Source organism: Lonchura striata, chromosome 8 (assembly GCF_046129695.1).
Source record: "Lonchura striata isolate bLonStr1 chromosome 8, bLonStr1.mat, whole genome shotgun sequence".
NCBI lineage: Eukaryota > Metazoa > Chordata > Aves > Passeriformes > Estrildidae > Lonchura > Lonchura striata.
In genome coordinates, this window is record NC_134610.1 from 12,388,318 (window position 1) to 12,415,802 (window position 27,485).

At 39.3% G+C, this 27,485-nt stretch overlaps 1 protein-coding gene across 3 annotated transcripts in view; it reads right to left on the bottom strand.

Moving 5' to 3' along the window:
* Window positions 1-27,485, bottom strand: part of RALB (RAS like proto-oncogene B) — a 47,721-nt gene that overhangs the window by 10,540 nt on the left and 9,696 nt on the right. Inside the window, exons 1-2 of one of the 3 annotated variants that reach the window (XM_021526132.2) lie at window positions 15,833-15,949; window positions 219-376 (exon numbers count right to left, since the gene is read on the bottom strand). In XM_021526132.2, the coding sequence (XP_021381807.1) occupies window positions 219-332 (114 nt within the window). In that variant the 5' untranslated portion in view covers window positions 333-376; window positions 15,833-15,949. Of the gene's footprint in view, window positions 1-218; window positions 377-13,548; window positions 13,619-15,832; window positions 15,950-27,485 lie in introns of those variants that run through there. The other 2 variants (XM_021526134.3, XM_021526133.3) reach the window with 2 other exon arrangements.

The window sequence follows — 27,485 nt, forward strand, 5'->3', positions numbered from 1 at the left end:
ACTTCTGAAGACAGTTCTTTCACAAATAAGCATCAATTTTGTCACCTTTAGCCAGAGATGTTCCCAGAGGACACATCTTCCACCTTTCTACATCCTGCTCCTGCCACTTGGGTCATCAGGTCTTTTGCTCATCACATTTAGTTCCCCTGTCCCACAAAAAAATGCTTAGCAAGCCATATGAATTTGTGCTTTACAGAAGCTGAACTGAAGTTACTTACCTCATCATACATAAACTGAAGCGTGAGGGCAGATTTACCCACACCTCCACTGCCAACCATAATTACTTTATGGAGGGCCAAGGAACTCTGGTTCTTGCTCTTGCTGGCAGCCATTGTCCCTGCTTGCCACAGACGAAGTGCCAGGCAACCAATCAGATCTGCAGAGAGAAGCAGCACAGTCACCCATCCATGGCATTGGTGACATCAGGGTAGCATACAGGTAAAGTGTCTCACAAGTGCTGAAAGACCAGATTAAAACCCTGCCCTGAAAGCCTAAAGAATGGGCCACTCCAATGCACTGGCATGCAAACCATGCCTAAAGTATGAGTAGGGCAAGGTATTAAAACAAATGCCTTCTATTTGTGACAACACTATGATTAATAAAGGTGCCAAGGGTTTCTAACCAGCTACTCTTAATTTGAAAACCCAGTCTAAAAAACTAGTGTCTAGAGCAGTTTCTAAAGAAAAACTTACTCTTTCTCAAAAGATATGAAATTAAGTGTTTTTTATTGTTCTTGTTATAAGGCATTACACCTTTCTGAAGTATTTCTTTAATGTTGATACAGCTATGCCTTAGATCTGCTTATAGGCAGAAATCTGGCTTTTGATCTTCTCCCTATGTAGGCTAAGAAAACAGCAGAGATACACAATAAATTGGCAGGAACAAGTTGCAAAAACTTCTAGCAGAAAGTCTCATGACATGACATTTCCATTTATTTTACACTCTTCCTGCCTTTTGATGCTGCAAATCTAATTTGCTTAGAGAAAAAAAAAAAAATCCAGCTTTACAAAAAAGAAAAAAAAAATCACAGTTCCTATTCTTCTCCTGATGTTGCTAAGCCATAAAGGAGTAAGCTTCAATAAACAAGCCCTAGTTAACAAGCCTCTGTTTGTGTGTTATGAGAACCTAGTAATTAAATACTGGAGGCTCCTTAAAAATAATACTGCCTTTTTTTTTTTGGTTGGTTGGGTTTTTTATGAGTAGCTGGACACGGTAGTTGTACCAGAAGAATAAGCAGCAGCTGCCATGCTGATTAGCACACAGCAGCATCTCTGAGGACAGCACACAGAAGACAAAAGCAGAAATAAGTGAAACAAAGATGTATAACCAGTCAGGATTCCCACACAGAAAAAAAATCCAAATATAAATATTTGAGATACATTATGTGTATATGGTAGATGGCAGGATAGAGATTCTTGTGCCCTTGGACACAAGAACAAAGGACTCCAGCTGTTTATATCCTGGCAGAGAGCTGTAAGGAGACCAGCAGACCATTCAGAAAATACTGCTATAGAAAGTGGCTGTACCAGACTTGATTTACAGCAGCATGCTTTATTCCAGAAGCACAGAAGCAATGGACCTACCAGGAGTCTCAAATTTACCTGGACACAATTATTCTAGAAAACCACTGCAACTGCCACATCAGCAAGTGCTACTGTATGGAAACACAAGGACAACAGTAGAAGTTACTGAGTAGTAAATTGGAAAATATACTTCAGGACAACCAGCTGGCCTAAACAAAATTAACAAGAGACTAAGAGATTGTCAGCCTACAAACATGCCATAGGATTATTTAGCTTGGAAAGGGACCTTTGGATACTGTCCAGTCCAAACCTCCCCCTGAAAGCAGTTTGCTCCATGCAATCCAGTTTACGTGCCCTGCATTCTGAGACTGACAATTCCATGACCAGTCTGGACAACTGCCCTTAGAGTACACTGATAGTGACTATTTTTTCCCCCTTGTCATGACTTGGATGTTCTGAAAAGCAACAAATCAAACAAAGTTCTCATTTACTCATGCATACAAGAACAAACATGCCAACAATCAAGAAGTGCCCTCAGGACAGCATTTTCAAACATCTGAGCAGAAGTATTTTTCCATGCAGAGTTTTTTACTCATACCTGTTTGCTACACACACAGTGCAAATTAATCATCTTTAAGTGCTCATTCTGGGATAAACACTGGTAAGTGAAGACAGATATTTTCCTTTGTTAATCTTCTCTATTATGTTATACATCACCTCCCTCATCCAGGACACTCCTTAGTACAGAAATGGGGTGTGACAATTCCTACTTCTCCATAGGTTCTACCTGTACAGCACAAACATAAATTTGTTTGGGACAGTGAATTCAGCCATTGCCACAGAGACTGATTTTTAACTCTTAGTCGCCAGAGAGGCAAGAGAGGAAGAGAACATTTCCCTGCCAAGGGAATGTGAAAAAACACAACAGGTAGCACCCGAACTCCAGAAGTTGTTGCTTTTCCTATTGTCCACATAGTAAACTAGGATTCAACTTGCTTGGGCATAAACACCCAAGAAACAAGGGCTACAGACTGGCCAGACAATGAGACAGTTCAGGGACTTTAAGTGCTCTAAAAATAACACAGCCTGTACTTAAATTGTAGAGAATGCTGTTTTGTCCTAGCTCAAGAGTAGCCTGGCTTTCACTGTAGTAGATAAGCTACTTTATGGAGTGTGACCCTTAGCTACTTTTCATATAATTGTGAATGGTTTTAACCTGTGAGTATTCTTTTATCAGGCATCCTAACATTGTTGTAACTGTTGTGTTATCTAATACAAAGTTTTCAAATTAGACATTTTTCTGGCATCACAAACTTAGAAATATGTAATAGGCAGCAGCACTAAGTCCACTGTGCAATGCAACAGCAATAAAGGCGTAATTTAATAATAGCCAAGAGAAGACTTCTCTTTCTGTCAATACAAATACCACATCTTTACATGGCCATGGTAAATGAATAGTTCTATTTTAGGAAAAATACTGACAAGCTTGAGTTCATCATAAAGGTAAGTGGAGGGAATATTTAAATCCTTCCTTCTCTATTCCACTGAAACAACAGCCTATAAAAACTGCAAGGTCAGCCTTACACTATTACCCGATTCATAATCAAAGTATAATATTAAACAAAATCCATCCAGTAGCATAAACATTTACAGTTTGATTGAGCTCTAGCTCTTCATGGCCAAGGTACTTGATCTTCCCTGCAGAGCTGTTCCAAGCTCGAATACTTCAGAGGATCAGGACTACAGGGGCCCCGTGAATGCTGCAGTATGCTCACAACACAGACCCTGTGCAGTGTGCACTCTGTGAGGTCCCAGAAGCTGCACACAAAGCAGCTCTGCTTTGGTGGCATCAGAGGGAGCATGGCCCCCTCCAGCCCAGAATAGGCAGGCAGTGAGCAGGCAAGGACAGAGGATGAAGCAGTGTGACACAGGATTAACAGCCAGTATCAGTGCAGAAGTACCAGTGCTTACAGAACAACAGGCTGACAGCACATCACTGCTCCAGAAAAGGGCATGGTGAGATTATAATAGGAATATTCTAATGAAACAAGAGAAGGCATTGGGGCCAACTGTTTGTTTATTTCTATCTCCACCTCTGCAGCCCAATAAACAGTTTACACAACATAGTTCAAAGCTCATTTCTAACAGTTCCTTGAGGTTAAAAAAGTAAAAAAAAAAAAAAAAAAAAAAAAAAAAAAAAAATCCATTAACACAAGTGGAGGCTCTCTCCTCTTATCTCTGAGTAGGCAAGGATGAATTTTCTTCCTATTCTGTACATTAAGCATTCTTGAGGCAATCAAGATGGGGACATTAACTCTTTTGTTCACAGAAAAGTAAGTCTTGGAAAATCCAACACTTCTCAAAAAAAGGAGCAGTGTCTAGAAGAACCTGTGACAACTGCAGTTGCTTTAGAACATTACCAGTTCAGTTTAAGGGGCATAGATTTAAGGCAAAGGGTCTTACTGCACATGCTGAAGAGCTCCCTCTGAGTAGGTGTCCAGACAAGACACATAACACTGTGGTAAGATGCCTCCCCTCTCCTACTGCTCTTGTTCTTTGGGGACAGTTTACTTTCCAGCAAGATTCACCCTCCTCTGACAGGACAAGAAGAAATCCATTGGGCAGTCAGTCAATCTATTTAATTTCCATCTGTCACTTTACCCTTGGGTTTAATGACACCATGTTGAACTTCATATGCTAAGTGTCATAAGGTGTAAAAAAAAAAACCCAACCAACCAACAAACAAACAAACAGAAAACTCCACCACACCCCAAACCTTCTGAAAGTTTATTTGAGGGAATAAGGTAAGGGAGGTGGTTTCTTCTGGTTACCGTTCACCCTGCTTTTAAATAAACTGCTAGACATATGCCATGTCAGAGAATAAACTTTTTCTAGCAGTCTTTCTTCATCAAGAAAATAGAAGTAATTACCTGTTTCATCAGTTTTCAAAGATAAGGATTAAGCCACTGACTTGATAATGCTGCATTTATTCTATAATAGGTAACACACAGCCTTATGCACAATAGGAGCTTTGTGATGCTGGTGAAAGATGCTCTTCAGATCCAGAAAGGAAAGTTACACCAGGCACAGGCTGCCCACATGAAGCACAGAATCTACAATTCAAACCATAGGAGTTACTCATCAGCTGTTTTGATTTAGACTTCTGAAGATCTCTGCCTGGCCACAGGACTAATCAAACCATGCCACCTTCAATGTAAGATATCTAACCCTAAACTCGCCAGCTATTTCAGCCTTCCTTTATCTGTTCAGATTACAATTTCTGCAGGTAAACTAAAGCCCCCTGCACAATGTGTCATTATTGCCTGGTCCCTTGAAACTGAGCACTTCAAGGCAATTGTTTATAAACAGCTTAGTAAACTGCTTTTTCTCCACCCTCTCCTCAACCTAAACAGTAAAACTGCTCAGAACACAGTTTACTAACAGGACTGGTTTACCTAATACCAAGATTCAAAGACTATAACTGAGTAACTGCATGTATTTCAAACCAGACCACACTCATATCTCTCTGTTTATTTCACATGCATTAAGACACCACAGCTGCAGAACACTTAAAGAAAAACATTCTTGTCACTTCACAAGAAAGAAACTTTGCTACAGTTCATCCAAGTACATAAGGGAAAAAAACCCAGAAGCTTCACTAAGTCTACCTGTTTTCCAATAAATAGTCTACTGCTGTAATAAAATAATCTGAAACCCTCCAAAGGCTTTAATTGGAATTGCTGCTAGTTCTTCCATTCAGTTTGAGATTTAAAACTGAAATAAAGCTCTAAGCTCAAAATTGCTGAGATCAGCCCTTGTTCTCTTGCTGTGCAGCTGATATCTTTGGACATTTCTTTTCATTCTATCCTGCCAGTGAAAGCAGCCATTCTTTGGATTTTAAAACAGGATTCTAGAAACCCTTAGCCCAATAGCTTGACAGAGGAGCTTTGTTAAACCCTTCAGATACCTACTTTTAAAGGAAAATCTGGGTATTCAACCTATTATAAAGACTTAAATATGATGTCATCAAAAGCCAGCATAGAAAGAACAAGGTTTGCAATGGTATTTTAGTGATCCTCATTTATCAGAATATGAATTAGAGGCTTTGAAGTGTTTGGTTCTGTGATATGGCCATAAGAATGCAGTCACAGAAATTCCCTGGATCACAAAACTAATTAACAATCTCACTGAGCTATGAACCGTAAGAGCTCCTCAGCCATTCTGAGGTTACCCAGAAAATATTTAAGTACTGAAATTCCATTAGTTTTCAATGGACTGTAAATGCTCCAACTGGTAATTCAACTAAAAAAACCCATTTGAGATTAAGTGGCATATTTAATGCCACTGAAAATTTTAGGATATGCAGGCTGAAAAATTACAAATGCTACTCTGTCCTCTTTTGCAGTGCTCTCGTCTTAACTCTTGGCATATATCCAGTTAATGGTTTCCAAGCTAAACAGAGATCATTATGTGTTTGGTAGAAATTCCTGATAATAATAATAATTTCCTTCCCCATGTAATGCTGGATGTTTCTACCTTCTCAGTTGCACTTATAGATTTTTCTGAGCCATGTTTAATTGGATCAAAGAATTCATTCAGCTTGAAATGAATCCCAGAGTACACTGGGGTAATTTTGCAGTCCCCATTTATATCACCCAATGCTGCCATCAACCATCCCCTGTCCCTCAGTTCCCTCTTTCTTGTTCCAGCCCATCTCCTCCTGCAGCAGAGCCATTCAAGCACAGCCCACTGGGCCTGCCAGTCACATCTGCAAGGCCACACACGCCTCAGTGCTGATGTGAAGAGAGTTTGCACAACTAAGGCCAAAGAAGGTTTAGCAGCCAAGCAGTTACTTATACTGCTGCAGAAACAGGGCAGTTCTCTGACCCTGATCACAATCCACTCCTTACACAGAGGACAGCCACCATCCTGCTGCAGTGGCCAGGCTGAGCACTGGAGTGAAACCCAAGCCTCAGATTTACTTTTGGTAATCAGGCATTTGGTAATCAGACTTGCAGTTGCCACAATAAAGACACTGGAAAGGAAACTCAAAACAGATTTGGAAAATTTAATAATTTATAATATCAGAATGAAAAGTAAGAATTTAAGGCAAGCAATTACTTTACTCTGTACAAATGAAGGGCTCTAACCTCTTTATATAGGCCATATTCTTATTCAAAGTGGCAACAACCATATCCCTAAATATTACAGGAAAAAACACAGAATACATAAATTTAATTAATACACTGAAAGTTACATTACACCAATTTCAGTCAATTATTATTAGTTACTAATCCTGCCTAAACTCCCCAGAATTGTGAGCACACTTACAGATATTGGCTATCACAAATATGCTCTAGCAGGAGCTACATATACACTGCTAACTAACAGACACATGAAGCAAGACCAGGACTAGCAAGTTAAAGCAGTTATGTTAAAGCAGTTAAAGGTTAAACCAGAACCTGAAGCCAGGTCATTATTGTTTTCCATCTCCTACAAGGCTGGGGAAATGACTGGCACAGATTGAAGAACCATTTCAATTCAGAATTTCATGAAAAGAATCAGACTGGAGTCTTAACTTCCATAATAAGAAAGACTGCAGACCATGAGATGAACTGCAGGAGAGTCCCTAAGACTTGCTCATCTGGAAAATACCACAGGGAGTATAAAAAACAGTATTTTTAATATAGTTGTGATCAGGAGCCCTCTCTGCATGCATGAAGAGGACACAGATATCACACCAAAATATTCCAACAGTATCAATAGCATCAGACATCCAGCCACTGGATACCAGCCAATTTGGATTAAGAATCTCTATTAGACACCCTGGTCTCCATACCGTATCTCACTTTTCACTATTTCACACATTTGCATGCAAAGCCATCTCCAGCTCTTTACTTAAGACCAAAAAAGTAAGATCAAGTGATTTTAAAAAGAGTGGACCGAGTATAAAAAAGCTTTTTTGGCACCACAGTTATGAAGAACAGGAAGAACAAGAGACTCCCAGGTGCATTGCTCCTTCAACTGATCATTGTCCTTGCAACCTACAAAGTGTACCATGCTGCTCTTTCCAACAGGTTATAGCTAGACTTGATAATTCCATCTTTTAAGGCTCTGTTCAGATCTGGATCACCACAACAGTGATACATTTTAAGTACAAAATACCTGTATATACTCTCATTCCCCACAATCCCCTCCATCCTTGCCAAGCACAGGTTAACTCTTCTTACAGGTTTTCAGAAATGCATCTGTACAGCTTGGAAAGCAAATCTGAAAGGATTTAATTTACATTTACTTACTAGGTGAAATTCTTAAATATATGCCCTCTCACATCATTCAGTACAGGACTAGTCTAGATTACTTATTACAAATAGACATTATCTTACACATCAGTAATCTCAAGCCAATAACCTTGTTAAGAATAATCTTGATGTCTAAGAAAAATGGGAACTAAATCCTGCCCAAGTCTGTAGCAAGGCTACAACCTTCAAAGATTTAGTGACAGGAAAGAATCAGTCTGATCTGTTGCTCAGGAGAGCAACATTTTAAAGCAGCGCTTTAAAACTTGGATCTTATGCTGAAGTGAAATATAAGCAAATATATATCCCTGTTGCAAGGGAATTTAAATATCTGAATTTGTTTGGTTGGGGGGGTTCAGTTGTTGTTTGCTTGGTTTTGGTTGGCTGTTTATTTTTAGAATGCCATCACAGTAAAATAAAAACAGCCAAGTAACTTGTTTCTGAGCAGTAGCTTCGAGAAGAAAAAGGACTTCCCTCCAACAGTGCTTTTAAGTCACTGGAGTACACTCTCCCCTTCCCCCCCTCCCCTGAAAAAAAAAATCACACACATCTGTATTAAAGTAAGTAAGGTTTCAATGTCATGCTATAAAGCTAATGCTCTTAACAGCCAGGTACCAACAGTATGAAGATTGTCATTGCATGTAGGCAGTACATTTATAGTAACTGCCTCATTGTTGCACAGATAGCATGCAAGCATCATAGTTATATAGAGTCTTACAGGGGAAAAAGTAAGAAACCACTCTCCACTTTATTTTCCATATTACTCAGTACAGAGCAACTAATAGGGCGTATGTAGCACCAGATAGAATATATTCTTTATTTCAGCAAGATAGTGTTACCTGGAGAGAAAGTCATAAGATAGTAGTGCTATTACAGCTAAAGCCACTTCTCTGTGGGGAGATATCCAGCCTGATCTCTCCAAGTACCTTCAGAAAGCTCCAAATCTAATATTAACACCCAGAAGATACACTGCAGACAGACTACAGCAGAGAGGGATCTACCGTGTTGCTCTTACTCTACAAGATCTTGCTAGAAAACCTGATAGAATTCTTCTACAAGCACAAAGACTGAGTTAATGCCATTAATCAGTATATCTATGCTAAGGCTTTGTCACTGTGGTGCTAACAGTCTAGTTGCTTAATTACTTAGGGCGAATTATGACACCACTGTTCACACTAGTTAATTTGGCTTATAGAAAAGTAGCACTCAGGCAACAGACTTGCTCAACAGCCTCACTTCCACTGACTTGCAGTTTATTTCAACTACACTTCCTTTGAAAGCTCACCCATGCAGAAACATGTCCATCTTTGATACACAGCATACATGAAGTGCACCAAACCACTAAGAGAGAGTGGTGACATGCTTCAGACAGTTATTCTCATGCCAATTTTTAACTGGATCTCCAGAAGCCTAACAAATACAACAGCCAAACATCTCAGATCACACAATCAGTGTCTTAAGTGACACACTAGAGCTCAAAATAACCAAAATCTCATCTCAGTACCAGGTTATATGGTTTCAATTACTTCAGTGAAAAAGCTTCAACTATATAATCCACAAGGAAGTTATCACTGCCACTGATTTCACCAATTCCAACAAATGCCAATTCAAACAAGAAGCATGCTACAGAGTTGCAGGAGCTCTCACGACTGTTACCCAGTCCTGGGGCTGTCACACCCAGCCCATTGGTCCCACCAACATGGCACCAGACACTGCAGACGGGCCACAAGCTGCTACTGTTGCTATCTCACTAGATCATGCTTCCCTAGTGAACTGGATGGCTGGAATAAATCACAAGTCCAAATGTTCAGGTAATATCTGGAGAAGTAAATGTGACTGCCCATACAATTACATTTCTTGCTAGCAAACTGAAGTTAATCTCTCAAGCTCAAATCTCCATTTGGGGAAATGTAAGGTGCTGCTGAGACCACATTTGATGCAGATAGGCAGGTAATAATTCCCCATCCTGAGCTCACTCTTAACCATAGAATCCCAGCTCCCTAGGAACACTCAGGGATTGCCTTCCTATAGTCTATGAAGGTACTTTCCACTATTTTAAGCACTTCACTGACTTCACTGTCAGAGTTCACAGATATATATTGTGAGTCACTAAGCTCCCTCAATCAGGCAACATCACACAAGTGTGAAGCACTGAACCTTTCCCTCCATCTTTCAATCACACTAAACAACAACATCACACAAAACAGTGACATTTAGTACCCATAATTCAGCTGCTGTGTTAAGTCATCTTTAAATAGATTTCTTTACTCCAGTTTCCCCAATGAGGTAGGGAATACCAAACCAAGGCATTCTGCACATCCAAGAAGCCACCTTTCTACTGGACTAGGAGATGTTTTCAATAACAGACAGTTTTCCAGACTACTGTATTCATACACTTTATATCAAACCAAAAGCAGTATTTCTGCCTTCAAATGGGAACTGGATTATTACACCAGTACAGGATTCTTATGAAATTTCAGTATCCCTATAGTTAAAAAAACTAAAAAGCTGTGGAGAGCTTTACTTATGGGAGAAGTGCTATCCTTGGTCTCCCTCATAGAGTGCTTTGCCCACCACTATAAAAACATTTACAGCCAAATGTGTGCTCTTCAACACAGCCTCCAGAGTGCTGTAGAGTTAAGAGTGGCACAATATAACATGCTTGGTAACTCTAGGTTTGGGTGGCAGACTATTAACTCAGAACCACTTGACTTCAACACAGAGAATTAGGACATATTTAGCTCAGGACACTTTCCTTTATGACCTAGCAAATGACAGGTCACATGAACATACAGAACTAGTGCAGAATATAAACTGTGCATTTATTCTTGTGTGCTCCTGGAGACATTTCCTATCTCTGCAGAACACTTAACCAGAATAAAAAACCTACTATTCTGATACACAGCCAGCTCATCTCAGAGCTCATGCCTTTCCTGGGAAAACAGTGCAACAGGGTGCTTCCATACACTAATGCATGCAGCACAAGGAACAGGCTGGAGATGTTTGGGGTCTGTGTGTAGCTGCAGGGGTTAGAACCTCAGTGGGACCACAGAGATGAGCTGGGATAGCTCTCATGGCTACAGTGCTGCTGTGTGGATGGCTACAGGCTCTTTAGGACAGACCAGCAAGGCAGGAGAGTCATCTTTCTCATAAGAAAAGCTGGAGTGCACAAAGCTCTGCCTATAGATGATAATGAGCCTGTCAGGAGTGGCAGTCAGCAGGAGGACTGGACTAGGCAGTCCCCACAAGTGTCTTCCAGCCTCAGCAACTTTAAGTCAAGTCTGTGCCCAGCAATGCAGGTGCTATAAATCTTATCTGTGGAAGGCCAATTTTTCAACTTGCACAAGTAGTACAGCAGAGCTAGAAAACTTAAAACCAATCCATTATGACTAACACTTAATCAGAAACTTTATCTAATACTATAATGATGCACAGTATCACCACCAACTGTTCTGCCTAATAATTTTTAAATTAGTTTCCTTCCATTGAAACATCAGAACAGAGTCAACCAATAAAGCCTACTTTGAATTTAGTTTGCCTTATAAGACAAACTTAAAAGTAAATTTTCAACACCTGCAGAATTGTTTAAAAAATTGATTCTTAAACTATGTTTTAAAACATGATAAAGTACAAAGAGAGATAGGAATGTGTGCTTGAACCTGGTGCTGTCTTTTGAAAGACCATTTCCTTGAATTTCTTGGCTAGTCTATTTTGTGGCATGGTAGATAAAAGCAGAAAGCTGCCATAAAAGTCAGTCAGTGAGACCTCTTGGTGAGTACACTAATGAGAATTCCTTACCTACCCAAAATGAGATCTCACAGTAAGCCAAGAACACTAAATAGCAGAAGAGTACCATCATGGAGAGGAGTTTTTACTGCAGCAGCAGTTTAATGGAAAGGTTGTATCACAGATCACTACATACTTCATAATTAATTCATTTTAATCAGGGAGCAGCTTCCCCAATTAACAAAAGTGACAATTAGCAAAACCATCTCTTTTCTGGAAAGCTGAGGCAACTGGCATGCAACTTGATCTAAAACCGCTTCACTTGTTAAATGTCTGCTTTAGACTGTAGCACTAACTTTATAAAGCATTACAAAAAAAAAAAAAAAAAAAAAAAGCCACTTTACTGTGTGTTCTGTAGGATGAAGTCCAGGGTTCAGGTAGTTTCTATAATAATCTTTTAAAGTGCTTTGTCAAGTTAGATATAATCCTGTAATACAGTACTCTATAACAATCTTGTCTATAAAGTGGGATTCTTTCCTGTATTAAACCTGTGATTCAAACCACCAGTTTGGGAAAAAAAAAAGTCATCAATATTAAATCCAAGTTGGAAACATTCTTTAATATATCCAAAATAGGAACTAAATATAGGTCTCCAGTACTCTTTTGAAGAAAAAAAATCTTTCACTACAGGTAAAAATATATAAAGAGCTAGAAACCAGAGAAATTACATCATCTGCTTAACTCCGCATGTTCTCAGCTTTCCAGTTCTATGCTTTGACTTCAGATTAGTTTTGACACATTCCAAATTTAAGAAGAGCATATTAAAAACTCCAGTTTCGCTGCATTATTAGTGGCCTAAAACATTTCACACTAATCAATTCAACTGACAGCAACACTAATTCACAAAGTAACAGCTGACAGGATTAAGTCTTTAACAAATGCTTATAATCCAAGAACTGATTTTTTCGGTCTTTGACTTGTGATCCAGCAAAGATTCCTAGTCAGGACTGCATTTCCATTAAGTCTCATATTTGTGTTATCAACCATTATTCCTTTGTCAACAGCTTCAGCAAGGAGGGCTATGGGGTCAAGGCTCCCCAGAAAACAGTTGAAGTTCTAAGCAAGCACTTTGTTACCATAAAGAATCACTTCTACATAAAGAATAACTACTTACACATCAGCCTAAATAACATTCTCACATTACAAGACTCCATGACTTTCATTTTGACAGGTCTTGAAAAACACATTTGCACATCTCAAGCACAAGAGACAAAACAGATCCTCTAATATTAAAGCAGTATTTGGGAGAACATGAAGAGATAAAGCATGAGTTATACAGACTTATCTTGCTTAAATGACAAGACAACTTGATATTTCTGGGGCAGGCATGGAGGAAGGTGGTTAGTTCTGTTTAATGAGCTAAAAGAGCTACTAACAAAATGATTGCTCCATAGCAGCTATTACCAAGGACTTTTAAAATACACATTCTGAACCTCTTATCAAGAAGCAAGCATCAGCTGTATCATACAAGAAAAGCCACAAAATTTACTATTACCACTAGGAGAGTGAAACAACCAAGACAGTTTGCTGATCTTGCTGCTCCAAGCAATAGCAGGCAACAAGCAATGGAATCTTATCACCACTGCTTGACAGTGATGCATAAGAGTTAGCAGAGACATGGGGCTCGAAGGTGGATGAACAGAGAAAATCTAAAAACTGCAGGTTTTCATCAGTAGGATAGTATTTCCAACTCAAGACAGAATGAGTGTAAGAATGTAAGTTGCTATATAACCTGGCTGATAATTAGGATCAGCACATCTCCTAAGTGAGCCATGCAAAGTTACTTGAAGTCAGGCACCCAGAGAGTGAAAAGCATCAAGTACCTACATTTATCTACTTCTGTGGCCTCCCCAGCCACTGCCTTTCACTCAAAGCCCCAGACACCACTACTGCCACCCCAAGTTGCTTGCTACAGCAACAGGCACAAGACACATACTGACCTCTGGCACTGTTTGTCTTGATACCACTGTGCACTTGCAGTCCTATGGGTGTGCCACAGCTGTCATGAGAAACAGGCTCCCTCAGTACCCCTGCTAAGAGAGCCTATTAATTCACATGAATCCGTTGTGTAATAGAAAGCAATTCATTTAATCAGTCACATGGAGCTTGAATCTAGTTTGTAGGAAATGATTGAGTTACTGTGCAATTATCCACTGCATGGAAAATGAAAAGGTTTACAGGACAAGAACAAACTAGGAACCAGATTCCCAAATCATGATGCTACAGCTTGTTCCGCTGATTCATGTGGCCATTTCTGCTCTAGACACAGGACAATTTTGTTCCATGTGAAGCCTGGACCCCAACACTTCCTAGAGAAGCAAGTAATTTTATCCAGCATTTGGTCAAACAATAGGTGCAAAATCAATTAAGCAGCTGCAAAAACTTAAAGGGTCCAAATGAGGCATTTGATCACAGGATCAAAAAAAACCCATCCAGGATTTCAGTGTACACATCCAAGTGGTCCAGGCAGTGTCCCATCATTACTGACTTGATTTGATCAAAATGCTTCAATTGCTCTTCTATCCAGATTTCCAGTACCACTGCACTGACAATTAGAGACAAGGTTGAGAGTTCTAAAGAATGGCCAAGAAAGGATATTGTCTGGTCAAATTAAGCTTTAAGTTAAAAGCTTTTATAAAGCATTCCACCTAAATCTTTAGATTAGAAATTCCTCTACAGTATATACATAATGCTAGCAAAAATAGGTCAGTTTCACTTTTTCCAGGCATGTAAAACAGAATCAAGTTTTGGCTTACTCCAAAAGAAGTGAAAATAAACAATTTACTCCTAAAAGTCTAACACAGAAAACTTGTTTACAGGACTAATCTGAAGGCTATTCAATTCCTAAATGAAGTATTTAATAGAGGAAAGAAATACAAAATATTTCACCATGGTAAGTTGGTATGGTCTAATCATAAGCAAAAATGCAAATAGTTAAAATTATTCTAGCAAGTCTGCTATGCATGAATAAGTGCAAAGATGCTATTGTCAAGTAAGATTGAACTGTTACTATTAAATTCTCTATAATAAAATTATTTTCAGCCTTCAAGCAAATCGCTTCTGAGAACCACAAGTCTGGTTCTGATTTGTTAGTTCCTACTCTCATTTTAACAACTTTAATTGGGGGGTGGGAGGAGGAGGGTGATGGCAGGGAGTGTTTAAGACATTAGGAAAAAAAGCTTTTCTTGAAAATCATGTACCTCTGAAGATGAGGACAGGCACCTCCCTGTCCCTCAGAAGAGAAATGAGGATCTTGGAATCAGAGAAGAACTGTTAGAACAGTTTTAAAAAAGCAAAACCAAAACTACTCAGACTGCACACTTCAGCTTTGAAAATGACGAGGCTGCTTCTTGCACAGGTGCAGTCTCCTTGCTCCCTTCCACAATGAAAATACGCAGGCACAGTCAAGGCTAAGTCTCCTGCTCTCAGAACAGAATCGATTCAACAGGGCTCCAGCAGAATGACCGAGTTAGGCCTGCACCAGCTGTTCGGGAAATATGACTGGTCTGCTTCGTCTCACCTCACTCCCTGCCCTTCTCCAGGTAAGGTCACACTCAGGCACCACCCTTCTCTTCCTATAAAATCTACACCGGTAAGGCTGCAGGGCGGCTAAAGATGGGCAGAGAGAGAACACACCCAGATAAAACAAGACTCCCCAGGAAGTTCTGGCTCAGCTGAGACCACCAGCATCCCAAAGCCTGTGTTTATCTCCCGCAGACGAATCGTTATCACTTATCCGACGGCACCAAGGGAAGGCAGGGCAGCCTGCACTAACGCCCAAGGCCAGCTCCTCCTCGTCCTTTCCCTCCCCCACGTCCCACTTGTAGACAGGAGCCACAGCGGTCCCCGGCTCCACCTCAGCCCAGCGCCACCGGAATCCACGAGCCTCCCACTGCGGCTCCGCGCAGGCCCGACGGTCGCCGGTGGCCCCGCTCTGCCCTCGCCCACTCCCGGTGCTCTCCCACGGCCGAGGAGCTCCCGGGCAGAGTCGAGGGGCTCTCCTCGCCCGACGCACCCGGGAGACACGGGCTGCCCCGCACGGCCGCTGACACCTTCCTTCCCTCCCTCCCTCTCCGCAGGGCGCGGCGGCGCTCAGCCACATCCCCAGGCTGCGGCCGGGAGCCGGCGACTCCCGCCTGCCTTCACCGAGGGCGCGGGGCCGGGACGGCTGAGGCCCCCACCGGCCCGGGGTTGGGGGATACCGAGGTCGCTGCTCGCTCTCACCTGGGGGCTAAGGCCCGGCTGCGCCCCCCGGCCCCGCTGCTCCCGCTGCCGCCGCGCCCCGGCTCTCATTGAGGGAGCGGCGCCGCCGCCCGCGCGCCCCCGCCGCGCACTTCCGCCCTCGCCGGCGCCGCTCCCGCCGGGCCCGGCTCCCCGCGAGCGCGCGCCCGCCCGCCGGTCACGTGGTGCTCGCGAACCAATCAGCTTCGGGGCGGGGCCGTGAGGGGCGGGCCGCGCCGTGTGAGGGGCCGCGAGGGGCCGCCCGCCCCACGGCCGCCCCCCGCGGTCTGCGCAGAGCCTCGCCGGGCGGCTGAGCCCGTAAGCCCCGCAGGCTCGGTTTGACCCAAAAGAATCACAATCATTTAGGTTGGAAAAGACCGTTAAGATCATCGAGTCCAATTTATGACTAAACACCACTATGTCAATTAGACTGTGGCACTGAGTGCCACCTCCAGTCTTTCCCTTAACACCTCCAGGACGCCACCTCCCTGGGCAGCCTGTTCCAATGTCTGATCACCCTTTCTGTGAAGAAATTCCGCCTGATGTCCCACCCAAACCTCACCTGGCGCCCTTGAGGCTGTGTCCTCCTCATCCTGTCCCCGGCTGCCTGGGAGAAGAGCCCAACCCCACATGGCTACAGCCTCCAGTCGGGGCGTTGTAGAAAGTGAGAATGTTCCCCTTGAGCCTCCTTTTCTCCGGCTGAACACCCCCAGCTCCCTCAGCCGCTCCTCACAATACTCGTGCTCCAGACCCTTCACCAGCTTCGTTGCCCTTCCCTGGGTTCGCTCCAGCACCGCAATGTCCTCCCTGAAAGGAGGGACAGGACGGGACACAGGATTTGAGGTGTGGCCTCACCAGAGCTGAGCGCAAGGGTAAGGGAAGAATTTAGGAAGGGCTGTCTTAAACACATCACGTATTTTAGTGCAAATTCTACCAATGGGTGCAGAAATTAAGTCTGAAGTCAGAATGTAAAGGAATGGAAGTGTCCCTGGTTTGGCTCATACGGGTTGGGAATGCTGAGTGCTTTATTAAATCACTGAGCTGCAATCCTGTCACATGTGCGCAGCACGGAGCAGTTTTCACTGCTCACGATAACGAAGTGATGGCTATTGATGTATTTACTGTGATTACTTCTTCAAGCCTTTATCAGTTCTCAAATCCAAATTCTCTCTGGCCATCTCCAATGTCACAGAGGCAGGCACAGCTATCTTGCCAGTTACAAAAGAAAACATACATTTCCTCATTGCTTTAATTAGCTTAATTTTTCTATGCTTCAGTGTTGACCTCTTTGAATTCCATTCATTAAATTTAAGAGTGAATAATGTTGGGTAACATTATTCCTTTCGGAAAAAACATTCTTTGCATGATAACATCCACTTTGGGCAATGATGGAAATTATGATTACCACTGATTTCCTAGGGGTTCAGCTCCTCTGGGACAGAAGTAATACCTTAAGTAACTGTGCTAACTCCTGCTTTCACACTGGGCTTCTATGTGGCCTCCTGCAGAAGAGAAAGGGAAAGAATTAATTACCTTCTAGCTCTATCCACTGATGGCTGGGTGAAATTGCATTTTCAATTTGGAGAGCATAAAAAAGGCCCGTCACTTGAAATAAATGCAAAAAAATTTTCATCCTTAAAAAAGTGATAGGTGTAACAAAAGCCTATTGCCAAAGCTAAATAACATGGAGGAGGAATTTGAAAGAGATCTACTAAAATCTGTAATTTCAAAGTTGGGGAAAAAATGCCAGGAATTTGAAAAAAGAAGTTGCAGAGGCAGAAAAAAAAAATAGTTATGTGGCTCTGGGAAACAGCTGAGTACTTCAGGACTGCATAAAAAGGAAGTCTCTTCTGAATTTTTCCTCTTGTTAAGAAAACAATGTTTTCCATGTTGTTTGGTAGTAAAACAGGATTTACATCATTCTTACATCATCATCATTTCTCTTCCTAACTCAAACTGCAAACCACCAGATTTCAGTTAACTCCTTCTGAGGAAAAGTGAAATTATGGAATTAAAGTATTATGAAAGGTCCTGATTACAGCAATTCTTTCCCTCTGCTTTACAGAATGTATCAGAGGTGCACCAATATTCAACCTGCGCTAGAAGCTGGCAGGCTGAGAGCTATTTGCTATTTGATACCATCCACGCAATGAAAGAATAAACAGAGGGGAAAAAACATTGCCAAAAGTGAAGAAATCCTGTTTTACAGCTAACACTTAAATTAGCCAATTTGTGCTATTTCTATGATTAAACAGGAATTGTTTTTAATATAGATTCTGTACATTTGTATGTGGTCCTAAAAACAAATGAACAAACCCAATAAGACCCAAGGAAAAAATAATTATGTTTACTATTTATCCTGTAACTGTGTCTCCATGGACATCTTTCATGCCACATGGGCATTGTGGTGGATTCATTGCTCTGATGAGATGATTCACAGAAGATAAACATTTTCAGCAAATTGTATCTATGATTAAAAACTGCCAAGAACCTGGGAAGCTGAGTCTTTTCAAACTGAATGCAATACAACACTCCTGCACATACCACAGTTCTGACACTTCCACTTTCCCCTTGCAAAAAAGAGGGTTAAGAAATTAACCACATCTACCCTGCTTCTGAAAATTTAGGGGAAACATACTTCTTTGTAGTAATCCACTCATGACAAAGAGCATTTGTCTGATGCCACATTTTGAATTATTATGCATGTTGCCTGGTATAATCTCCATGGTTACAGATGTATTTTTTGCTTCAGCACTTTAGGAAGAAAAATTCTATAGAACAATTTAGGGGAAAAAATTCATTTTCATTGTCATTTATATTGCATTTATTTTATTCTATTTTCTTTCACTTTCTAAACAAGTAAAATTTCAGTAGAGATGGAAAAATTTGTCTCCAGCTGTTGCTTTATCCTGCCATAACATCTTTTAAACTGCAAATTCCTGGAGATGGGGACAGTATTTTTTATGCATATATTTAGTTTCTAATTCGCTAAGAATGTAAGAGGGCACAGTGTGTCACTGCCAGAGTCATAAACATGTGGTGGGATGACTGAACAGTAAATATTTTTTCTTTGCAAAGATTAGGACTCATGCTTCCCTTTTGAGCAATTCTAAATACAAATTAGCTGAAGTTAGTTCCAGAAACTGGTGATGGGAAAAATGTAAATCCCAGATATTTAGCTCTTTTCCTACACCATTTGCACACCTGGTAGTATTCATAGGGGAATCAGAGGAATGCTTGAGGATCAGAAACACCACCCCAAACTGTATTATCTAGAATGCTGTGATGTCCCATTTGTTCCCAAAATACACAGTTTTCTGTATGTGCAGAGTTGAGCTGCCAGAGTTAGTCTAGGCTCAGATAACTTGTAAGAAGAGGTACATGCACATAGTGTGCCCTCAAAGAGAGTTTGTTCTATATTAAAAATAATGTAGTCAAAGATGATTCTCTATTTGTGCATGGATAGCCTAACAAGAAGTACATTTTACAGATTATTTATATACTTAAGAGAATGCAGCTGACCTCACCATGATTTATGAACTTAAGCATTCAAAAACCATAAAGCAATAAACTAAAAAATATCTGAAACCAGCAATAGTAAATGAAATATGACTCTGGTTTTGGTCTTGTGTGAGATTATGGTGTTTTGACTGTACCATTCACTTTATTTTTGTTACGAACAGCCGGAAGTCACCACACTAAAATAAAGTTCACTGTCAAATAACCTTTCCATTTCAGATACAGCTGGGATTTGTCAGGATCATATCACAAGGTCATTTTTAAGGAGATTCTCACTGACATTTTGTGAGGTAAGGGATTTCACATTCCAGTTTTACAAGTGTTACACTTCTCATCGTCATGATTATCAACACCATGACAGATTTAGGGCCTGATCTTAGAACTTTTACAGAAGGAGCTAAGTTTATTGTAAATAACTTGATAGCCAAGAATCAAAAGAAAATAAAGGGTCTACAAAGAGTTAGAAGAGGTCAGTCCATGGCCCAAAGCCAAGATCGATTACACATGTAGCATTTTTGGCATGCCATTTTTTAAAATGCAGCTAAGATTGTGGTATTATCATAGCAGTTCATTTAAAGTACTGGACTACTTTGTCATAAGGAAAAAACCCAACAAGATTTACCTTGCATTTCACTTTCTGCAGATTAAGAATATTAATTAATTCCATACTAGACATAGCCATGAGATTATTTTTCCCCTTTTTTGCACCTGTATGATAAATGTTCAAAAATCATTATGATTTTCACTCTTTATATTTTTTTTCCTCTTTCAAATAACTCCTGATTTTGCAGTTGTTTTTTGTAGGTCATGTTTCCTAACTGGCAGTTACTCTTCTTCCCCTTTGGACTCCCTCCAGTGGGCCAAATGTTTCCTGAAGTGTACTGCTGAAGCAGATACATTAAGTGAAGTTATACCTGTCAGATGTAGAGTAGAAAGTGTGCCTTAGTGTCTTACAGATCACACTGAAGCCAGTTTGGTAAAAGCATGAAGTATTACAAAAATGGATAAGGCAGGAGATTCTTTTTAGACTAATAAGCAGCTAGTTGAAGATTTACCTCCTTGAGTTGAACAGTGCTACCTTGTTGAACAAATGCTGTTGGAAAGTAGTATTACCATACTTTAAAAAAATTCATACTAACAGATCTTGTCCCTCTTATTTTTAAATCAAATTGCCCAGGTTAAAATATTGACAAATATATTACATTAATAATGAAAATTACTGGCTTTTATAGCAGCCAGCATTCTAGCAGTGTGGGAGCAATACTTCAAAGAATTTTCAATTAAAATGATATTATTTTTAAGTACTTACTTCTGTATACAATCTCTAATTAAGTTGACATAACTTAGAATGAGGTTAAAATGTCCTTCTGAAAATTAAACCAGATAACGTTTTAATATAAAAATATTCTGACCATGAAAGCTTTAATTTTTAGTCTACTATCTTCATTACTATAAGTGCAGTTTTCCCTATTCATGTTTAATCACAATATCTTTTGCAAATCTCTGGAAGCTTTGATGCCCCTTCACCGTTTAAGTGGCAATAGAATTTTTTTTCTAAAAGCAACTCACAACTTAGCAGAGAGATCCTGGCAACTGAAATTTGTAACAGTTTTTTGCTATGACAGCGTTTTACCTATTCAAGAATGGCACTCCTTCTAGAATAAACTCTGACACAACTTGATTAAAAACTATCAGACTTTACTTGCACCTACAAAGTAACTTTGCACTATTGTCCTGGGAAATGTCTTATTAAAGAAGGTCTAAATGGGAACTTGAAGGGTAAATCTCTTCTAGAAGTTCAGTATGAAGTGGTTTGGATAGTGAAACAAGTGGCTACAAATTTTGTCTACAAAAATTCCTCTTCAACTGCACTTTGCTACTCCCTAAATTTACACCATATAACACTTCACTGTTTGTTAATTCCTGTATTTAAATACAGAGGTGAAAGCCTAAAAAAAAGAAGGTAAACTGGGTAGTAAACCTGTAGGAACTTATTCCACTAGTGAAGTTTTTGAGGAAGTTTGTGTGCCCATGAATACATTAATGTAAGTATTGTATTGTTATAGCATTACCTTGTCCCAAACTAGAGAGCCTGTTAAGCACATTATACAGTCATATGATAATATTGCTGCATTTGAGAAATTTTCACTGCTGAGCTGAGTGTTCTTGTGTTACTTTATACAGCATTCTTTTTAGAAAAGACACGTTACTTGTGGTTGATAAGTCTACTAATCTATTAATACAGTCTACAAAGAGCCCCTCCTTTTCTTCAATGTTAAATTGATAAGAGTACAATATGCTTTACATTAGAGGATTAAGGAAAACAATTTCAAAATAAGCATGCATTGTGTCCTGTAACATTTGGGCTTTTGAATTGTTTTTTATCTTTTCAGTGAACACCAACATACACTTAGGATCTGTCAGAAGAATCAGAGATTAACTTTTTAGAAAAGACTATTTGCTAGAAGCTAATTATGTCATTCATAACAAATTTTGATTCAATATATTAATAGGTTTAATCAATATTCAATCTGATAACTCATTAATAAATACATTGTCAATTAAAAAAAAAAACAAACATCATTACATTCTTTCTTCTGATGCAACTTACAGTAAATCTCCTGTTCCTTTGGAAAAGCCTGGGAGAAGATGTGCTGGTTTGTGGGGTCCTCAGTCTACAAAAGTAATGTACCTTGGCCAAAAAAATAAGTACAGTACTCTCTCAGTTCACAACCACGGCATAAGCTTCTCTTCAATCCTCAAGTTTTGTTATTTCATTATGATTTATTTCTGGAATACTATTTAAAAAACAAAACAAAACAAAACAAAACAAAAAAAATCCCAAACCAGGAGCAATGCAGTAAAATGAAGGCTAAAAAAATTGCCAAGAGCTAGGAAGTTCTGAGTTGAGACTCCTGATACTGTGGATAATGTGAGCAAACAAAGGGGAAATACAAGGAGGAAGGAACCTGTGAGGGGAGAGAGAGATGCATATTTCTAATTTAAAAGTTGAAGCTGTTGTGATTTTGCACAACTGGAATAGTTTTTGAGGGTCAGAAATACTGTTTGTGCCCAAAATTCATTGAAGCTACACTGGGTTTGTAGCACAAGAGAACTGCATTATGTAGTCACAAGCAAATCCACCCACTCTTCTACCTAGGCTAATCTCCTCAAAATAAATAACTGAAAACCCAAATTCATCTCATATTTGCAGCCTAAAATGAGCCATTTATTGGGAAACAGTGCATATTTGCTTTAATTTAGTTTGGCTTTTCCCTTCCATTGCAGGACAGTGTTTTAAGACCTTGCAATTTGTGTTACAGATTTGCCTAGAGCAGAATGGCCAAAGAATGGCTTCTTCAAACATTTTTTAATAAACCACAGTTTTTTGAATAGTATCATATCTTGGCTTTCTCAAATATTGTTTTCTTGTTTTGACATTTTAATAGATGAGAGCAGAATCTGTGTATATGATTTACTGCAAATCTGCACCTGTACTACTGCTGAATCAGTGTGCCTGTAATGCAAATGCTGAAAAAATTAATGAAAAAAAGTTCCATCTATTCAGAATGGAAACCTAAAATTTACAGTAAAAAATAAACCTATATCTGCGTCTTTTAAAAGTCCTTGAGAGCTATGATTGCCTTTAATCATACAAAACACCTTTGTGTAACTTTGAGATCTTTAGTAAGAAGCTTTACACAACCTTTCAGAGAACAATAAATCAAACTCTGACTTTTCAAAATTGATTCACTGCACTCAGGCATGAATTTCATCTTAAAGCTGGATTTCTTGAAGGGCAAACACAGACCTTTAGTCTATTTCTCCTGATCAGATTTTCAGTAGTAGAAAATGAATTGGTTTGATCTAGCTCTCATAACTATAGTTATTCCCTTTATAACTCTTGCCATTTTTTAGGCTTTCCATTTTCTATGCAGTAGTTCACAAACATTTTGAATGGAATGATAACCAGGTCATAAAATGTACAAGGCCTGCTTTTCCCCTAATTCCTGTCTGTAAAAATACCTGCAAAATGCTAAATATCAGTTGATAGAGATTTAATCACTAGAGAAATGGTCACATAATGTGGAGATATGGCTGATAATCTTATTTTTCCATTCTCTGGAAGCAGTGCACAATGCATTAAAATTAATGTGGAACCTTCCTTCAGTTCTTTCCAAAAAAAAAAAAAAAAAAGCAGTCCTTCATGCTCTTTGGAAAGCAAAAATGCCCATTGTGGCTGCAGATATCCATCATGTCAGATGCAAAATGCAACAGTCATGTCACGTCCATGCTAGATTCAGCTTGATGTAGTTCTGCCTTTTCAGTTTCCTTTCACTGAGCCTAAGCAATGTGACCACCTGCTGAATCCCTCTCTTTAGCATGTAAAGAATCCTTTGTTTGGATCAGCTGGGCTTCTTTGACTTCTTAGCTCAGAAACAGTTTCCTTGTGGCTTTTCTTATACCTCTCCAAGGGTTTTCTAGGGATAACTTGGGAAACTTTAAATTCAGGAAAAGATGATAAAACTCAATTCCTTTTCCACTTAGCTGATTTACACTTTCTTGCTTTATTGTATATCAATGGAGATAGGTCTAAACTAGCATCTCTAAATACAGTCTGAATCACGGAAGAAAGAGCTGCAGCCCTATTCTGCTTGCAGTTAAAATTTCCTTAAACTTCAGGAGTCATCTTTAATACTTTATTAAATTGAGCTCATCTTTACAATTCTTAGAATTTCTTGCCCAGAGAGAGCTGTGATTTAGTTTTCAGTTTCACTAAGCCATAGCTAGCTTTTCTGCCATTAAGGTTCTACGTATCTTATGAAAGTTTCATTTCTTAGTTCTTGTAATGCAAACACAGCAATTAAAAAGTAGAAGCAGGTAAAGATTTCAGCATGGAAAAAAAAAAAAATCAAAACTTCTGATGGAGAACTATTTTGCAAATAGAAGTCAAAGATTCATTTAGAACTTTTACCTGTGTTAGAAGAACTGATTGTCAGCATTAAAAGTTAGGAATCATTGTAATATGACTCCAGAGGTTCTTGGATCTCACATCCAGGAGTCTATTCCAGTTAAAAGCAAATGAGATTTATTCAACAGCTTGATGACAGTGTGGGAAACACTCTGTCTCATCCCCAGAATTTTCCAGCTTGGTTTAAAGCTATCCTCATGAGGTGACTCCACACACAATATCCTTATGACATGTAGTTTAACTGTTGGCTTTTGACATAGCTGTTGCGCTACACAGGTGAACTACCTGATAATTATCGTGTCTGCTTCTCAGAAATGGGTGTAAATCAAAAATAATTTTTCCTGTCAGTTCCCAAAAGCCATAAGTGTAAAAACAAGGCGTGATTGCTATGATTTGTCCTTGGTTGCTGCATTCACAGTATCAATTTCACCAGCAACTTTCATTTTCTCTCTTCTATAAAAAAAGCCCTTTTGATTAAAGGGCTGCTCTCTTACCATGTCAGTTGTTATAAAAGCAGCTGTCATAAAGGAGGATACTGCCTGATTTTACAGATCTCAAGGTCACAAGTCAACAATGAAATGTCTGTAAAATTTATTTCTCTAAAAATATTGTTTCCATCTCCCTCAAGACAAATATAAGTTTATTTTGGCTACAGAAGAAAAAATACTTTTTGTGCTTTTCCAGTCAGCTAATGGAGGACCATGCTCACCTATCTCTTTAGAGACTTCTTTCAGTATATAGCCATAATTAACAGGAAGACCAGCCTTTAAAGCTGACCAATAAAACATCTATCATCTTTTTAAGATGTACATTCCTTCTCCCTCTAGCAAATTTCAAAAATGTGTCACAGGTTTGGCTCATGGAGAGACTCTAAAATTGCTGCTAGGAGAGGTGTGAAAACATCCTAGTCCAGATTAGAAAGTGCTGAGCAGCAGACAGAGCTATGATACATTAGAAGGCACCACACTTGTGGCTACTCCTGATCTTATTTTAGATCCACACCACAGAGCTATTTCCTATTTGTATTTTGGTCCATGTGCACTTTTAGTTCTCTGAGAAGCATACTTTTTGTTCCAGCAGGAGATTTTGAGTCTGTTTTTATTCTTATTGACTCATATTAATTCTAACTCCATTTTTGTTAATTCCAAACTTTTGACTATTCATTTTTCAGGAGAATGTCAAAGGCTCGTTGCTCCAGGACATAACTCATTTGTATTCTCAAGTCACTAAATTAGACTTTTCCAGCCTGCCGGAGACACAGCTCCAGTTATTTGGGCAGCCAGAACTCTGATTCAAACCCTAAGTTTTGAGTGAACATTTTTCTCATATGCTCCTATGTTTTCCAAATTTACCAAGCCAGTCTGCTGGCAGCCTTCTTTTAGTTTTATAAAAAAAAGTTTTTGTTTCAGCTTTTACTCTGTTCCATGTACAACCATTTCATTTTAATTCTGCCAAAAGTTTGCCACTCTTGTTCTAGTTCCTGTTAATAAAATGCAGTGTTTCCTGGTCTGCATCCTGTTAGTGCTGACACAGTCTCCCCATATCCAGTGTGGGCTCATCCCACCAAGGACAGGAAATGTTCTGCTTTGCTGATTCAAATTCGACCAGAAATAATGTGGACAAAAAAACTTTTAAGAGGGATAGTTTAGGTAGGAACAAGATAGTTTAGAACGTAACAGTCAAACTCAAAGGGACAAAATATCAGAACTGTCTTGAAAGCCCTTGATAAATGGTAAGAGTAATAGTAATGAAACATAATTTGTGATTTTAGATATAGTCATCTAATATCACCTTTCTTCTTTGTGTGTTTTTCCTAAGGTTTCTGGTTTTGGGTTTTTTTTGTGTTAGTTTTCTTTTTTAAATGTATTCTAGCCTGTATAACTTGTTATTTACAATGGTTGAGCATATTCCAATTTAAATTTATATTATTTAACAAATGTTTCACAAGTATTTTTTGAAATTTAATGTTGCTAATAATAACATCATGTGGAATCACGTAATGAGGTTGACAGCTTTAAATCTGCTATTTAAGCTGCCATTTGTGACCAATTGTCTAAAAAGACAACCAAATCCACTTCTAAATAATTAAAACAATAAACTGTGTTATTGACTGCGGTGGGTTCTTGAAACATTAATATTACAAAAACTGCTGGGGAACTGGCAATTGCTAGACAAGAAGTGAAGGACTATTAAGGCACAAGAGGCTGAACTCTAAGGACTCAGCTTAGGGGATATAGAAGTTCTGTGTATAAAGACAAACCATTGTTATTCAAACTTTATTACTTAGTTACACTAAATATACTTGAATTTCATAAATTATCAAATGGCCTGCAGTAGCTGTGCTGATGAAAGAATTAAAATTCTCTGCTGAGAATTTGAATGGGACATGGCATAAATAAACCAAGGCATAGCACAAAAAGGGGAAAACTGGCCAAGTGTGCTTGTTAAAGCTTGATAAAGGGAGACAAAACAAAGACAGGTAAGCCCTCAGGTTCTTAATTTCCTAGGTCCCTTAAGCAAATCAGAAAGTCTCAGTGACTTTGCACAGTCACATCCAAAATCATGGCTTCTTTTTCCTAACCAAATCTGAATATCCTTCTGCTTCAGCAAGGATAGGTAAAAGATTTCCTGTGTTTGTAGGGCCTCTTTAGCTGATTTAGCATGACTAGGCAGGATGCTGTCCTTCCTCTGAGATTGCTAACGAGCATCAGGAAGTATTGCCTTCCTTCCTGACTCCAAGCTTGCTACCTCTACAACATCCTATGCCTCTTCTGTCAGGGCTTCCTTGCCAGAATACAGAGCAGATATCCACATGCTGCTAGAAAATAGAGGATCCAGACATTTTTGGTGGATACAGTAATCTTATTTCTTTCTTCTCCTCTGTTGCATAAATAACAATTATGTCTTATCTAGTAATGAGTATTTTGGTTGTGAAGGACCAATCTTTCTTATTATAAACTTTATTGTGATAATTATTATAGCAATGTACAATTTTGGACATATTATATATAATTACAATTTTGGAAAGCAATAGGTTTGACCCCTTTGGGTTTGAAATATGCTGTATCAACAGATTTGTGTATGTTCAATATAACTACAAAAATTTGAGTATGTTCAAAATACCTACAGTTGTAGTTATTTTCTTTCAATGATAGCTGTCACAAT